This window comes from Parasteatoda tepidariorum, chromosome 9, assembly GCF_982258835.1.
Source record: "Parasteatoda tepidariorum strain Cologne lab strain chromosome 9, Ptep-v5.0, whole genome shotgun sequence".
In the NCBI taxonomy this organism is placed as follows: domain Eukaryota; kingdom Metazoa; phylum Arthropoda; class Arachnida; order Araneae; family Theridiidae; genus Parasteatoda; species Parasteatoda tepidariorum.
In genome coordinates, this window is record NC_141763.1 from 372,163 (window position 1) to 389,415 (window position 17,253).

A 17,253-nucleotide genomic window follows, 5' to 3' on the forward strand; every position below is an offset into this window, starting at 1 on the left:
TCCCAGAATTCCTGGAATCAAAATATTTGCATTGTTAAATCACTTGCTCAAATGTAGTTTTTGGCAAAAATTGGTTTGACCTATTGTATGAACTACAAACCGGACTTCGTAAAAATAGCCAAAACAAGTTTTAATTAGTTTTTGAGCTAGTAACCACAATATCGAATTTGACCTCAAAATGTTATTTTTCAGTAGACGTTCTGCTAAATCAGGTAACCTACCAAAAGAGGCATGCAAAGCGATATCTTAGCTAATATTTGACTAAGAAATAAAAGTTTGAACGTACATTAGCCTTCTTCAAATGTTTACCCATCGTGGGAAATCAATAACAACAAACCAAAAATTAATTTTAAAAAAAAATTGGCTGGCGCATGTTAATATTAACCTAGAAACCACAAGTTTTAATTTGTTTCCAAGCATTTGTCCATTGTAGGAAATAATTGCACTACCCTTAAAAAAAGTTATCGTTGATAGCAAATCAAACAAAGGTTCCAAATCAAACAAATTGTAGGAAATCTAATACCCATCGAAATTGTTTTATTAGCATTACCCGTTAAAAAATAATGCCAAAAACAATTAAACTAATTTTTTGTCAAAAAACCCACAAATTTTAATTTTTACTTTAGTGGGAAAATCTTTGAATGAACTTCATTTTATTCTCAAAAATCAACTGAAATAAAATTTGCAATGAAAAGAAATGACTCAAGTTTGACCATTTGACTTAGATTGAACACCGATTTCCTTTTTACATATTTTTTTTGATACTGTAATAATATTTATATCTTGGAATTTGTACTTGCATTTGGATATAGTCATTGAGTTAAAAATAGGCAATAGTGAGTTTTATAAGTATGTAACACACAAACGAATTAAGGCCGGAAATAGGATCAAGATTAATTAAATTAAGGGGAACGTGATCATATAACAATATGCCAATAGTTGTTTTAATGGAATTCGAAAATAAATTTAAAAAATGTAATTCATAGAAAAACGATAGTTTTATGATATAAATCTCTTTTAAAGTAAATTTTAACATATGCTTGTGAATCCTGGACCATATCTTGTACAAAGGAGGTTATGTTGGGTACCTTTGAGAGAAAGGTCTTAAGAAGTATTTTTGGAGGAATTTAAAAAAAAATGATGTGTACCTTAGAAGGACAAAGCTAGAGCCTTATCACTCATATAATGATCCTGATATTACTGACTTTATTAAGAGACGAATAAAATGGGCAGGCCACTATTTCAAAATGGATGAAAATCGTACCAAAAATAGAAACTTCAATGCCAGACCTGTTGGTTCACGAAAAAGAGGCATACCGAATTTGAAATGGATAGATGGCTTAAAAAAAAAACCTTTTGGTCTTAAAAACTAAGGACTGGAAATTCGGTTGCAGGAAAAAGCTTAGCATGGAAAAAACTTCTTCAGAAGGCCAAGACCCGCCTTGGGCTGTCGAGCCATTTATGATGACGATGAACGTGATCATTAAATAAAATCGGTACAATGATGTCGTTGGAAAACCCAATAGGTCACAAAGTGTGAGGTTTGGATAAATTGGTATCACCAAATTTGAAATAAGGTGAAAACTAAAATTAATTATGATCATAAATAAATAAGACAATGACGTGCTATAGCCAGACACAAGCTTAGTATTTTACAAGGTGAGATGTTTCCAAAGTGAAGTAAAACCTGTACTCAAATCAATAACATTACTCAAAATAACAACCAATCAACAACCAAATTACTCACCGCATACAGAAATAAAAAAAATGAAAAACCATCACAAAAATGAACACAAATAAAATGGTGTATTCCCACATTCTCTTAGTTTAGCACAACATGTATTTAGAACAAATTCACAATTTTACCAGTAAAACGTATCTTTTGACGCAATTTTAACAAAAAAAAGCCTTGAATTAGAAATGGGGGACAAGAGAATTTAACATAAAGCGTCGTGCATCAGAATAAGATACAAGAAAAAGACAAATTTAAATGATGATCATTAAGATAAATGCAGAAGGAATGCTTAAATTTGAAAAGGTCTTTAATGTTAAAGAAAATTGAAGTTTTAAAAAGTAGATATTCAATTAACAGAAATGTACGGTTCGAGGATTTTATTAAACTTAAAAGCAAAGAAAAAGGATGCAAAAAAAATTTCTCTCGAATCGGACCTAAAGTGTTAAATCTTTTAAAAAAATTCGTTAATTGGTATTGATCCAAAAAAGCGATAGACTACTAAATTTAAAGAGCGAAGAGTTTGAAAATCAGACGAATCAAATTGATTAAGCCCCCCTGAAAAAATAAATGAAGAAAAAATAAAGGCGGGTATAGAGGGGCATCTCTCCCCACAGGAAGTATAATAACCGTGATGACCAGCGAAGAGGAGAGAACAGAAAGTTAATATTCTTTATAATAAGAAAAGTGAAGTTTTGCCAAACAGGATATTTAAAAAAAAATATTTGTATTTAAATCGAGAAGACAAAACCCTAATTTAAGAAAATCACTAGGGAAATTTCGTGTGAAATAAATTCTATAAATAAAAAAGAAATAAAGGATTAAAAAATTAAAAGATAAGATTTAAATAAAAGAGTAAATTGTTAACATTTCACAAAGTGTTACTGTGACAGTAGGTGAAACATATTCATAAACTAATATTATTTATAATAAATAAATAAAAAATCTCCCTTTCTTAACTTTGTTAATCATTGTTCAACGTAGTACTGCTAACGGGTATTGCCTGTCCCACTTAATACCTTCTAATGGCATTTGTGTTATTTATCTTTGCGTCCCGAACGCTAAATATTTTTATTTCACAAGTTTATTTAACAAGTTTAGCTACTTGCTGTCTATGGAATTGAACAAGAAGTTGGACTTGAGCCGTGGTGGCTCAGGGGATTGAGCACTCACCCCCCCCCCCGTATAAGGTGAACTGGGTTCGAATCCCGGTGAAGGCTGGTTAATTTGAATTCCACACCCGCCTCGCACCGTTCACAGTGCTGACTTAAAATATCCTCAGTGATAGACGGATCATGGGTTAGAGTCTCCTTTGTCGCCAGGCTAACCGTGGGAGGTCTTCATGGTTTTTCTCTCCACGTAACGCAAATGAGAGTTTGTTCCATTAAAAAGTCATCCATGAAGGTGAATTTCTTCCAATACTTGATCCAATAGTTCCCTTGTGTTCTGGATTGTGCTCAAAATTACAAGGCTATGGAGTTGAACATTGGTTGCCGTAAACTGAAAATTCGTACGGCTGTTTAACGACGGTTATGATATAAAATAAAAAAGAAATCGGACTTCAAAATTTAGCACATTGTAGAAAATAATTAGCAGACATTTGTCAACCAAAACTTTGTTACCCACTCCACCTATAAATAGTTAAAAAAAAAAAACACTGACCCAACTGAAAATAATGACGAAAGCAGTTTCTTGTTAACTTTCTTGTTAAGTAAAAATTCACGATTCTTAAAGATTCAAATTTAACAACTCAGTTAGACCCTAACAGTATATCGTAAGCCTTTGTTTGGCATCAAAAACTTTCATTAGCCAACCAACTTAAAAAAATTTCTCTTTAAAACAAAAAGATTTAAAAAAAAGTCTCACTGCGATAATGTTGGGATGGATTGGCTTAGATGTTTACTCGAAGCACACCAACTCCAAATTAATTTGTGCCAACTTGCCCAGAAAGTAAATTAAATGCTGAACATCATTGCATTGGTCATGAAATTGTAGATCCTTGATATCTATGAGCCCCTGTTCTATTGTTGCAGGAATGTTTTATTTTAACCTACCCAAAAGTGTTTTTACCCAAAGCAGTTTTTGATTGATTAAGCTAATTTTTGAACCAAAATTCTTCATAACTCTTAGCTTATTGTGAGAAATTACCATTTTAAAATTTAAATCGAAATTTAAATTAAAATTTAAATCAAAATTTAAATTTACTATTTCAAAATTACTGATCAAAAATTTAAAAAACTACAACAAAAAGAGGTCCTAACTGGGTTAAAAAAAATAACTTTAATTTTGCAATTTAACATTAATTTCTTGTAGATAAATGTTAAGCCTTCCATCCAAAAACAGTTATCAAATTAAGAAATATTTTATAACGGTCGTTGAACAGCCGATTTACTTTTTTGGGTTTACGACTGCTAATGTTCAACTCCATAACCTTGTAAATTTGAACCTAATCCAGAAGACAAGGGAACTCCTGTGTAACGTATTGGGAGAAATTTGCCGTCCAGGAGGACTTTTTGAAAACCTTTCACGGTTAGCCTGATGGCAAGGAGACTCTAACCCATGACCGGTCTACCACTGAGGATATTTTACGTTAGCACTGCGGTCGGTGCGAGCCAGGTGCGGAATCCGTATCGACTGGCCTTCGCTGGGAATCAAACCCCGTTCACCTCATTTGAAGGCTCTATCCCCTGAACTACCACGGCTCAAATTAAGATATAGTTAAATTATTATCTGAAGCACCATAAACCATTTCACCAGCACCATTGTCTGCCTGAAATTATTGTAGGAAACCGTTATCCCTCCAAACTATTTTCGGTAAAAAGCAAATTTAGCCTAAACAGTAAAGTAAGCAAATATAAAATTGAATTTTGTCTTAAAATTTAACGCATTGTAAGAAGCATTTAGATCTCCTCCGCCCTCTAACATTTCGTTAGCTAACGGCAAAAGTAATTTTGCCGTTAGCGTACTCATTGTAAATCGTTATCCTACCAAAAAAATTATCATTAGCTTCTCCAAAGTCATCAAGTATAAGAGGTAATAAGTTTTGTTATTTTTTTTAACCTAATAGTAAGTCCATTATAGAAAATCCTTAAGCAAACCATTACCCCCCGAAAAATATTTTTAGTCTATTATAGTATTTACGAAGAAACGTTTTCGATCATTTCGTCGCTTTGAAACTAAACCGTTGTAACTCAAAAAAGTCGAAAAATGAGATTTTTGTGTCATTTTGTGTAAAAAAAGTCACCCTTTTAGAAAAACAACCTGTTATCTTTATAGTTCCATAAAGTTAATTTAGAGAGCAGATAAATCGTCATCGCATTCCCGCGATTAGCATTAGCGCGGAAAGTTTGAAATCACTCTCCTGAAAAACTTGCTTTTTTGAGTTACCACGGTTTAGTTTCAAAGCGACGATTTTTGATCTACAAACTGAAAGTTTGAATTTTTTGCCTTGAAATTTAAGCTATATAAGGGAAACCCACTTGTAAATTAAAGTGATTAATGGCCAATACAAGTTTTTAATTTAAAAAAACCCGAGGCTTGAATTTTGCTTTTAAACAAAATCCATAGTAGGCAATCCTTACCCCACTAAAACGTTTCGTTTAACTTAAACTTCTCTTACAATATGGCCTTGACAAAATATTGCGATTCTTTTTCCCAGAAAACGAATTTTATCTTAATTCCGATCAAAAAACACCAGTTAGAACTTTGTCTCCCATTTTAGCAAATTGTTAGCCCTTTAAAAAATTTTGTCCACCCGTTCACCCAAACAAAATCTAATTTATCTAAAGTTTATGTAAAGTTAATTAATTTCAAGTTCATATAATTTTTCTCAAACTGCAGTATTTAAATTTTACCGAAAGCGCCAGTTTTTTGTATAAAAAAATAATAATAAAAAAAACCATTATCGCACCAAAATCTTTGGTTAGCTGCCTCGCCAATAAAAAATAATAACCAAAAACAATACCCAAGCAACAATTTTACTTTGGCTCCAGTTTTGTCGTGCAATATGAAAAACAATGCAAGTGCTTCGTTACTGATTTCAATAAAAAGTGGCTTCGCAACTGTTTTCTCTCTATTGCTAATGCTATAAACGCTGAAATAGATTTTTCTAAAACTGATAAAACAAATTTCATTTTTGAAAAACATTTATTTCCGATATGTAGCTTATAATAGAAAGATGCCAAACATATCTCAACTTGAATTTTTTTTTTGTCTTTATTAATCTTTTGAAACTAAATAGTTTTTCTTTGTTTGATTATTACATTTTTTATAGTTAATATAAAAACTTGTTAAAATTGCGCAGGCTTGAAAGAAAATTTTATTTTAGGATCATTTTTTTTAGATCATTCACAAAAACAATTTTACAAGGCAGATGCGTGAGTAATTAATTTTTGCTTATAGTTTTTTTCACTTTCAGACCTAACAAAATTCATTATAGAAATATAACTAGTAGTAAAAAAAAAATTCAGATGCCACAAAAAATTTTTTTTATTCTCGAGTGAGCTACAAGATGAGCACAATATTATTTATAACTTAATCTTCAAAAACGAAATACATGAGACTTAAAGTATAAAAAAAAAGTGAAAATAAATTTTATTAAACAGAAAAACTTTAAAAATAAAATTTGCAAAGTTGTTTAATATCAATTGCATTGTGGGGAGAGTCATATCGACAATTCATCTATGAAAAGGTACCCCAACATTGAAGCGAGTTAACATATCTTATATACTAATGAATTAGAAATGTGCTTATGTATTGGTAGACACACTACAGCATCACAAACGTCGGTGACAGCTAAAAGACATTTCCTTTACTTCCAAGACTACAAAGAACATTATTATTAATCTTGATTCAAAATAAGATTCTGGACTGATGATATAGAAATAACTGAACTCAGGGGCGCGACAGCCCATAGAGGGCCAAGGCCTACTGTGCCCATCTTAGTTTTCTTGACCTTGGGCTCTGGAGTGCAGGAGCAGATGTTCCGGTTAGGGGGTCAGCCGAGCACGAAACCCCCAGTGTTTAGTTCCCATGGTACTCATTCATCAATCCTACTGAAGGGATGAAAGGCTGAGTCAACCTTGCCCGGCCCAAGGATCGAACCAAGGACCTGTGGCTCCACTCAGCCACCGGGCGTCATGATATAGAAATAGCCCCCAAAAATTCAATGGGTAGTTTTGTCATTCAGATATAAAAATTAACTAAATTCCAATTTCCACTTGAGTAAGTTTGAAAGTTTAGTCTGGAGAAGTTCGAAATTTGAAAGCGAAACAATTGCCTTAAAACCTTCAACTATAAGACTTGTTTCAGATTTAACGAATTTTTTTAATATTCATGACTATAGTTCTATTTTTCTTCGACTCAATCTCTTCATATTAATAAAATAGATTTATCAATTATTCTGTCAATTGATTAATAAAATTGAATATTAATTTATGATATTAATTAATAACTTAATTTATCAATTATTCATATAATTTACTAATAAGTATATATCACGTTCCCTTAGTAAATAAGAGAAGTAGGTATTCTATAAATCATCTCTATAAAAATTAACATTCTGGCTCTGTTTTTTTCTGAAGAATCCCGCTGAAAATAAATATTAAAACAAAAAAAAATGAAATACGTTTGGCAAAATTACTATATAAAAAGTCGCATCTATTGGACCAAGATCCAAAAAAAGTGCATCATGATGAATGCGACATTAAATATACTAAATTACCAAAAAGAAACAACAACAAAAAAATTAATTATTTAAAAAAAATCATTTGTAAAAATAAATAAATCGACACGATTGTACCATCTTTTTAAACTGTTTTGATATCAAGTTCATAAAGTATTAACCTTTCATACAATAATAGCAAAAACAAATGCAACTAAAAGAATAAATTTTGCTGTAGAAACAATGAATTTGCATGAATAACATCCCACTCTGATTTCATTCAAATTTAGCAGCTCACATGGACCACTTAAAAAAAAGAGAGAGAAAGTGAGATAACTCTGCATAACTTTTGTTCTAATGATCGGATTGATGAAAACTAGTAAGTGTCGGTCTTAACAGCTCAAAAGGGTGAACTCAAGAGCTAACTAATTAATGCTAACAATTGACTAATTAATATATATTATTAAATTATGTTATAGAATCGGAGACAATACATTCCCTCTGAACTTTTTTCAAATTTCCAGTGAATTTTTTAACAACTTTCATTAAATTTTACTAAGATTTTTTTTAAACTACTATCTTAAAATGCTAAAAATGCAGACTATCAAACACAAAATTTTCTAAATTAAAATTTATTTTCACTAAGATTCAACTTTCTTGAAAATGAGATGATTATTTGTGTACAAAACATATAATTAATTTATAGGTATATGTATGTATAATAAAGTACATTAGTTAAAAGCTTGTAAAAGTATAATTTACTTACGAATAATAATGAGAAATAAATTGCTTGATTGATTTACTTATAATTTCCATCCAATCAGTTCTTAAAATTGAGCCTTTGGAGGGTATAAAAATAATTCACATTAGTAATACAAATCTATAATAACAATATCTATTATAAAACTGCGCAGAATTGATGCAGTTTTGATAGGTACCAAATTGACTAATAAAATACACTGTACCATAAGTATTTTTGTTACCTATTAAAACTACACCAATTACCATAATACCGGTAGTGCTTATTACCAAATTTAAGGAAACATTGACGTTAATAAAAGTACCCTCTTGTGATTAATTATTTCTGCTGTTTTCTGATTTCCATAACAGTAGACGGTTTTAGACTTTGTCCTAAGGGGAGTTCTTTAAATAGACGAACTATAAGTTACAGTCTCGTTTTTCCCTGCTCTTATGATCTTTTGCACCGTGCACACTTACATTTTGTAAAATATAAGTATCATTAATTTTTTAATGAATTTTTTTATTGAATTTTATGGTTTGAAATGCCTATGACCATATTTATACATTATTTTGTTTGCAATTTTTACAGAACAAGTTGCGGCCTTCTTTTCCGATAATGTGATACTCCATTCTCATGTTCTATAAATTTTAAGATCTGAACCATCATAAATTCAATTTTAACTTCTCAATTAAGATTCAAAAACAATTCTAGTTAGAGTAATACTATTTATACTTCTATTTAAAACCCTTAGTAACGTTGCTACCGGTTCCTTTTGCTTTTTTCCGCTCAAAACAGCAGATTTTAGAACATATTTTCTAAAACTTTGATTCCAATAAGGATGAATTTTGATGAACACTATCTTTTTCATTTTCCTTAACTTAAAAAGAGCTTTTTTTATTCAGAGTGGAAAATTACCATCAAGAAAATTTTTCGCTTTTATGCATACATGGCAATTTTCTAATACATGGCAATTTTCTTACTTTTAACGAAAGTAAAAAGTACGTATTTTTACACGCTGGTCATTAATTGTCCCCCTGTCCAATCAATGCCCATCAAACATCAAGGGATATGCTTAATTAACTAATATTTAATCAGTTGTGAAAATCTCTTTGAAAAAACTTTTTCCGAATCTGTAGAATTGATTTAACTCCTACCCCTTTGTAAATTTTATTTTATAACCGTCGTTGGATATTCGACCCAATTTTAGGGATTTACGACTACTAATAACAAGCTTAAGCCCGTCCCGCCCCCGTAAGGGGGCATCCGGGGGCACTCCGAAAGTTCGAAGTGAGCGTAACAGTTCAATTACATGAGCAAACATATTCAAAATTTTCAAATTAGAGTTTTACCAAATAGGTGGAATATTAAATATGAAATCCAGAAAACGGTGCTACTTAGAAATAAACTAAGGAAACAAACATTACAAAGAAAATAAACAGTAACAATCAGAAGAGATATTGATGTCGCATCTTCAGTAGGGGTGCAAAGTTAATAAAAGGAAACAATTTCACATGGAAAATAAAGGATGTTTGTAACTCAGAATATAATTATGGCTGGCACAACAGTACTAAAGTTATCAAATTCCAGTAATTATTATTATTATTTTTTTTAAACAGAAAGGACATATATATACCATATATAAAAACTCTAGGAACACAAGTGATTAAAATTTTCAAAATGAGGAATCACATAGGGGCAGAGATTGACAAAGCATGAGACTAAAGCTCCAAAAAAAACATTTTAAGAGAAAATTCAAGTAATAATCAAACCATAACAGGTAAGTTAATAAGCCGTGATTTAGGTGTATTTTTCCTAACAAGAGGCAGCAAAAGGCCATCAGGATTCAGGGAGGTGCCTTGTTACTAAACAATTTTCTTATTATTTCCTCAATTCCCTTTTTTATTTTAGGGTTTGACCAATGCTGCTTTATAAACTCGTAGGTGGTTTTTGAATGAAAAAATTTCTCTCTAATGTGCTTAAAATTTGTACACTGGATTAAAATATGTTCCCAATCCTCAACAAGCTGACAGGTACTGCACAGCTGAGCTCCCCCTAAAAACCTGGCTTGATGTTGTCCATGACAGCCGTGATTAGTTAGGAATTGATTTAAAAAGAAATTCCCCATGATTTTCCTCGTTTGAACTTTCGGGAGGAGCTCGAATGTGTGCTTTCCCTTTGTGAAGCTGTCACTCCATCTCTCCTGCCATTCAATCAATTTTTCGCGTTCCAAAGTTTTTCTTGCAGTCCGCCTGCTAGGATCTTCAAACAGGTCGACCGTTGATCTCTCACAGGCTAATTTGGCTAACCTATCAGCTTCTTCGTTGCCCTTATGTCCTGCATGTGCTTTTATCCAATGTAAAGCGATATTGTTTGTGAATTCTTGTTTTATTAAGTGGACTAAATACTCTTTAGAGTTGCTGCTTTCCAAAGCTTGCAGGCTAGACAGGGAATCCGTATAAATTGAGATATTGTCTGTAATTCTTTGTTCTTTAAGCCAACGAATCGACTGGAGAATGGCCCATAATTCAGCCTTAAACACGGAAACGTGATCAGAGATGCGAAAGGTTTTTCTTTCAACAGGCTCTCCCTCCAGATAGGCCACGAAAGCGCATCCTGTCTTAAACTCATTGTTAACTAATATTTTTGATCCATCTGTAAATAATTCTAGTCCTTTATAAGTAGGTAAATGCAGTTGATATTTAAGTAAAATTTCTTCAGCCGGATGATAAATATAAGGTGTAGGTATTGGTTTATAGATTATATGTTCTTCTTCATGTTGAAAAATATTATTAAGTTGAGCTTCTATGTTTACTGCCATATCTAGAGGAATTGTTCCAGCAAGTACTTGGAGAGAGTCAGTAGATGCAGTCTTGTATGCCTTAGTGATAGATGGTAAAGAAGTTCTTTCCATTTTTTTCAATCTATTAATGATTCTTACCTGTTGGGAAAACCAAATTTCTGCTCCATATAAGATAAGTTTCTGAGTGCTGTTTAGGTAGATGAATTTCCGAACATCAGGGCCAATCTTTACGACTACTAATGTTCAACTCCATAGCCTTGTCATTTTGAACCCAATTCAGAAAACAAGGGAATTCCTGGATCAAGTATTGGGAGAAATTTGACTTCGTGAAGTATTTTTGGATTTAACTAACCCACATTTTCGTTTCATAGAGAGGAAAGCACGAAAACCTCCCACGGTTAGACTGTCGGCAAGGGTCTAATCCATGATCCATCTACCACTGATCATATTTTACTTCGGCACTGTGATCGGTGCGAGACGGATGCGAAATTCGTATTGATCAGCCATCGCTAGGGTTCGAACCCAACACTTTATCCCCAGAGCCACCACGACTCCCCTTTGTAAATTGGTGAGAACAAAGAAAAAATACATCCACAGAGGGCCAAGATGAGGAATCCTTATAATAAATACTAAGACGTCTATTGTTTGACAACTATTTTAAAGCCATCAAACAATTTAAGACTCCATTCTTTTCTGGAAAATAAAAACAGATGTGAGATGTATGTTTAAAGATGCATGTAGTTAATATCGTTACAGTTTGAACATTTAAAAAAGAAAAAATTTGGATTTTTATTTTATCCTGAAAAGTAAGAATGATTATGTAGTCTTTTTCTAAACATTTATATAAATGCATTGAGTCTTACCCGATTTGTTTACATCCGTCAGATATGTTAAAATTTGCTACAACTATACGTTTCTTAAAATATTAATACAACATTAAAACAATTTTTTTTGCAATTGCGTATGCCATATTCAGTTAAAAGTGTTATAATTTTTGTTAATTTTTTACTATTAAGTTGAAAAAATATTAAAAAAACTTCGTACTGAAAAAACCTTTCGTTTAGTAGATTTGAAAAAAAATTTTCTTAATTTTTTGTTAAAATAGATTTATTAAAATTGTGTTTGAAAATTTAATATAATACAAATATAAGTATTTTTTGAAATTAAAAATAATATTACATAATTTTTAAAATAATTTGATGTTAATTGCAATCTCTTCTGAAAATATTTTTATTTATCCTTGGAATTACTCCATGCATGTTGGGATTTTAATGTTTGGATTAGGTTCAAAAATTGCACTCCATCAAGCCTTTATGACAAATCAATTTTAAATATGGGCATTGGTAAATCAAAAATAAATGCAATTAAATAGTGTCGTTGTTCATTATTTTGCTGTTGAAATTATCTTAATGATAACAGCAACTAATGTTGAAATTTCAAATTTTTCGTTCTATGCATTGAAATTTCTTGTGAAAATATTAAGTAATTTAGTGTTTATTACATGCCAATGGCCCTGTTAATTAGGCTAAGAAGAATTTATTTTTGCTTCATTCATAACTTAATAGATTTCCAGCTTTATCGCTGTTATTTTTCTAGAAAGTTTAGCAAGAAACGCATCATCAAACTTTCATATTGGTTTTACATTTAGTCACCGAAATACTCTTCAAAATCTCTTTTTCTTAATGTTATATCTTGAATCGTATATTCAAAATTTGATTTCTCAAAAACTATTCGAACGATTTTGTTCGATTTTTGTATTGAAATTTGAAAAATTAAAGTTATCAAATTAGTTTTAATTATTATTTAAAATTAGATACTTTAAAATTATGTAAGGTTTTTTTTATACCTCAGAAATCAAGTTTTTTTCGGTTATTACTTAATAAAATAATAAATATTTATCAGATATTATTTTTTAGCCTGAATTATCTTCCGATAATTAAATTTTATAGGTTAAGACATAAACTATTAAGATTCAGTCCTAAGAATCCAGAAAAAAATATCAGATCATTAGATCATACGTTATTCAGGATGTCCACTCTTTATTTTGCACATTGTATAAATTTAGAAAAATAGTAAAAACACTAGCTGTTATTTTAATCGCTATTTTGATTTTTTCGAAATTTTCTTTGCAATACAATTTAAACAACAGCGTTGAGCGCTTCAATATTTTTTAAAAAAAATTTCATAAGAAAGCTTAATTCTTTTTTTTTTTTGGATGAATATCACAATTAATATTTTTTACAATCGCTGTTTTATTTAATGATTAAAAAATGAACCAAAATAGGCAGTTATACTTCATTAGTAATTGCTATAATCCGTATTACCAAAAGCAAATTATTAGTTTACAGATCAACCTGACTAAAATTTTTATCTTGCCCACAAAATAATATAACATAACAAGAGCAAACTGTTAAAGATTTTGTTCTTAAAATGACAAATTTGAATTTTGCCATCAAATGTTAAACCCAAAGGCAGTAAACCTTTTCTTCCACCACAAATAGTGTTTTCGAAATGCTTGTCCATTTTAAGCATTAGTTAGTAGGGTAGCTATAAAAGTTGGCCTTTTCTAAGAAAGTCCAAGCGGATTTTCTTTAGGAAGCAGTCTTTTATTTAAAAAAAAAAGCTGACTTTTATTGGACAGTTTTAATTTTATTTTTATCTTATTTTTCTAAACCAATGTGTGTGGAGCCGTGATAGTTCAGGGCATAGAGCGTTTGCCTTCCAATGAGGTGATTCAATGAGGTGAAATCCCGATTGCTGGTCGATATTAATTCCGCATCCTTCTTGCATCGACGTATGTGCTGACGTAAAATATCCTCAGAGGTGGTAGGATCATGGGTTAGGGTCCCCTTGCAGTCAGATTAACCGTGGAGGGTTTTCGTGATTCTCTTCTCTTAATAACGCAAATGCGGGTTAGTTCCATCAAATTAGTCACCCAGGACGACAAATTTCTCCCAATACTTGATCCAGGAGTGCCCTTGTCGTCTGAATTGGGTTCAAAATGACAAGGCTACGGAGTTGAACATTAGCAGTCTTGGGTTGGCGATTCAACGACGGTTATAAATAAATGAATAAATAAACCTGTGTGTATAAACGTATTGTGCCTTGTATTTAAATTAAATTTATTGATTGCTGTTCAGTAAAAACTACAAATATTTTTTTTTATAATATAATACTTAATGATATCTAATGCTGCTGTTCGCAATAATACATGTTAAAATATTATGTTATAACAGATAATGTGACAGAAGCAATCACTATTTTACCCACTGCAAGTTGTATGAAGATTTAATAGATACTTTCATGTCTTCAATTAAAATTTAAACTTCTACAGCTTGAACTTGGATTTTAAAAATATATGAATAATTTAAGTTTTTATTAAATTATAAATATCAAGTACGTGGTGCAAAAAAATCGAACCACTCTGAATAACTTTTCATCCATTTATCGGATTTTAATGTTTAAAGACGCAAACTAAATGTTTTCCAGGAGTGAGTTCAAACAAGGTAATTTGTGCGGACGATATTTTAAGTTCTAGATAATCTGTAGATTTTTCCATCGAATTTTAGATAGTTAGTTAAACGTTATGCCAGGAAAAAGTTTCGTATGCTAAGCACCAAAAAGGGGGGAAATATAGCTTAAATAAATTTAAATAAGTTTTTGACATCAAACTTCAAAAGGTTGAATTTAACTACTAAATTTAAGGCTGTAGTTCTATATCATTAGCAATATATATATATATATATATATATATATATATATATATATATATATATATATATATATATATATATATATATATATATATATATATATATATATATATATATATATATATATATATATATATATATATATATATATATATATATATAATCTTATACCAAATAATTACTGCAGAACAGCGTTTTGTTAAGTTTTAAAAATTCTGCAACTTTTTGAAGTGAAGTTTAACATTTGACCACAAAGGCCTAGATTATATGAGAATATCGTAAGTTATAACAGTCCTTAAAACTTTTTATCAGCCAGCTAGCTTAATTTTTTTTACCACAATAAGAAAAGAGTCCCGGTGTCTCAGTGGGTCAGGAACTGAACTATCTTTGGGAAAAACGGTGTTTGGGCTGCTTCATGAAACCCATACAGATTCAGGTCGATTTCCATTCGATCGTCTGCGGAAAAGGCGATCTGTGTTGAATGCTGACTAAATTGCCACTATCGTGCCTTGGTCTACGAAATAACTAACCATTAACCTCCATCCCCCCTCAGCCAAGAACAATTTTGTCTATAGCAGAAATGCTTGCTTCTAGCCTGCTTACATGCATTTTTGAAACCATAACAGCTTTTATAGCTGATTAAGCTTATTTTTTTAATCTGATTTTGTTTCGAACTGTTAGGTCATGTAATATTAATCTCATACATTAATCCGCAGAAAGTTTTCGTCAGCGCACCCATAAAAAAAAAAGCTTTAGCAAGAAGTTTAAAGTAAGTTTTCTCCAGGAAAGCATAATTTTGAACTTTTCTCAATGCGCTTACCGATTCCTTTTGTTTTATAACCGGCATCAGACAGCCGATCTATTTTTGAGTTAATGTCTACCAGTGTCCAACTGCCTAGCCTTGTAACTTTGAGAACATCCCAGAAGACAGGGGGAACTCTTTGATCAAGAGTATTGACATAAACTAGCCTTCGTGAAGGATTTTTCTTATGGAGTAGAATACAAGAAATGCGAAACATGAAAAGAAAAACCCCGAAAGCCTCTCACACTAAGTACAAGGGAGTTCGAACCCATCTACCAACAAGGATATTTTACGTCACCACTGTCGTCAGTAAAAGCCAGGAGTAGAATTCTTAACGATCAGCCACCTGTGGAACTTGAGCCAAGGTCACCCTTTTGGGAGGAAAAGCCCTCTATCCCCTGAATCAGCGAGACTTATTGTCTAAATGCATAATTTTATCCATTGTAGGTAGCAAGCTTCAACAAAAAAAAATGTGATATGAATTGTTTTTACATTTACAAAATCCGAAACAAAGCATAACCCATATTAATCGTTAGCTGCCTTTCTCTCACAAAAATATTTTCGTTAACTCATTGCTCAAACTAAAATTGTAGCCAAAGTAAGATCTGCAGAATTTTTGACAAGTTATAATTTTGTCTCCAATCATCAGACTGTTGTGTGAAATGGTTTTCAACATGCCAAAAAAAATAGATTATGACTGAAACTAGCTTTACTTTTTTAACGATAACTAAAAGATTAAATTTTACCTCCAAACGCTGGTTTATAGTAGAAAAATTTAACCTGCGATAGACAACCTATTGCAACAAAAATATCGTTGTGGTTATTTTTTCCTAATTTTTCATAGATATTCCTTACATAACTGAATCAGTAATCTAACGAAGGAATTAGCTTAACTCACTTGCTATTTTCGTTAGCTCAGCAACAACAACAAATTATTGTTGAAACAATATTTAAAGAATTTTTACTACTAGTTATTTTCAAATAACTTATAAATGTATAACCTAAAATGGCTTAAGCACAGGCGTCTGATGGATAACTATGATAGACGTAATATGGCTAAAATATGCGGTGGACCTTAGGAGACGTCTACGAAACAACTATCTAAAAACGTCTCTTAGAAGGATTCTCGTAGTCGAAATTTAGACGTAGGATTGAAGCAAAATGAATAACTTGATGAATAAACACATTTAATAACTCCTATTAACAATTTATACAATATGAGTTTTAGTTAAATTCAGCATCAAATATTTATACGTACAGCAACAAAAAGAAAAAACTCGCCAAAAAGCAATTCTAAAATAAGGAATGAAAATGAATGTTAAAAATTGCTACCTTTTTTCTAGGTTCGCATAAACAATACTTATTTTTTACGTAAGTTCAAATGACTTGCTTTAGTTCATTTTATGTTCTCATGGCAACGATTGCTTTTGGTGTTCTAAAAGTTTAAATGTTTAAAGTAAGTTATGCTACTGAATCCAAGATTTTTTTTTAATTAAATGTGATAAATAAATAATTTACTGGAATAAATTATTTGAGGAGCATCATTTGAGCCAAAATACCGTTTCATTGAGTTATCTCCTTGAAATTAAGTTTGAAAAGTAAGTGTTTAGTATCTGTTGGTCTATATTTGTAGTATACATCTATATTTGTAGTATAAACTCGAACACAATATCGAAAATTATTTCCTAAAGTTTACAGTGATTTTGATAAAGAAGAGTCTAAAGCAATGATACAGTGATGACAATGATAATTTCAACGTTACCCTCACAAGGTTAGATCATTATAGGCTATCGTTAATCTAT

General features: G+C 31.1%; 1 protein-coding gene across 1 annotated transcript; it reads right to left on the bottom strand.

Moving 5' to 3' along the window:
• Nucleotides 1-7,579: 7,579 nt before the first annotated feature.
• LOC147803204 (uncharacterized) lies at nucleotides 7,580-11,047 on the bottom strand. The gene is made up of 2 exons (XM_087150471.1): nucleotides 10,165-11,047; nucleotides 7,580-7,608 (listed from the first exon to the last, which is right to left on the bottom strand). Exons 1-2 carry the CDS (start codon nucleotides 11,045-11,047, stop codon nucleotides 7,580-7,582), a joined length of 912 nt encoding a protein of 303 aa, XP_087006597.1.
• Nucleotides 11,048-17,253: the final 6,206 nt, after the last annotated feature.

What these genes read in the sequence shown, in the direction of transcription:
- LOC147803204 (XM_087150471.1), bottom strand. Translation starts at nt 11,047, where the DNA reads ATGGAAAGAACTTCTTTACCATCTATCACTAAGGCATACAAGACTGCA. An exon ending in AGCTCAGCTGTGCAGTACCT is followed by an intron (nt 7,609 to 10,164) that starts GTCAGCTTGTTG and finishes TTATTCTTTTAG; the next exon opens with TTGCATTTGTTTTTGCTATT.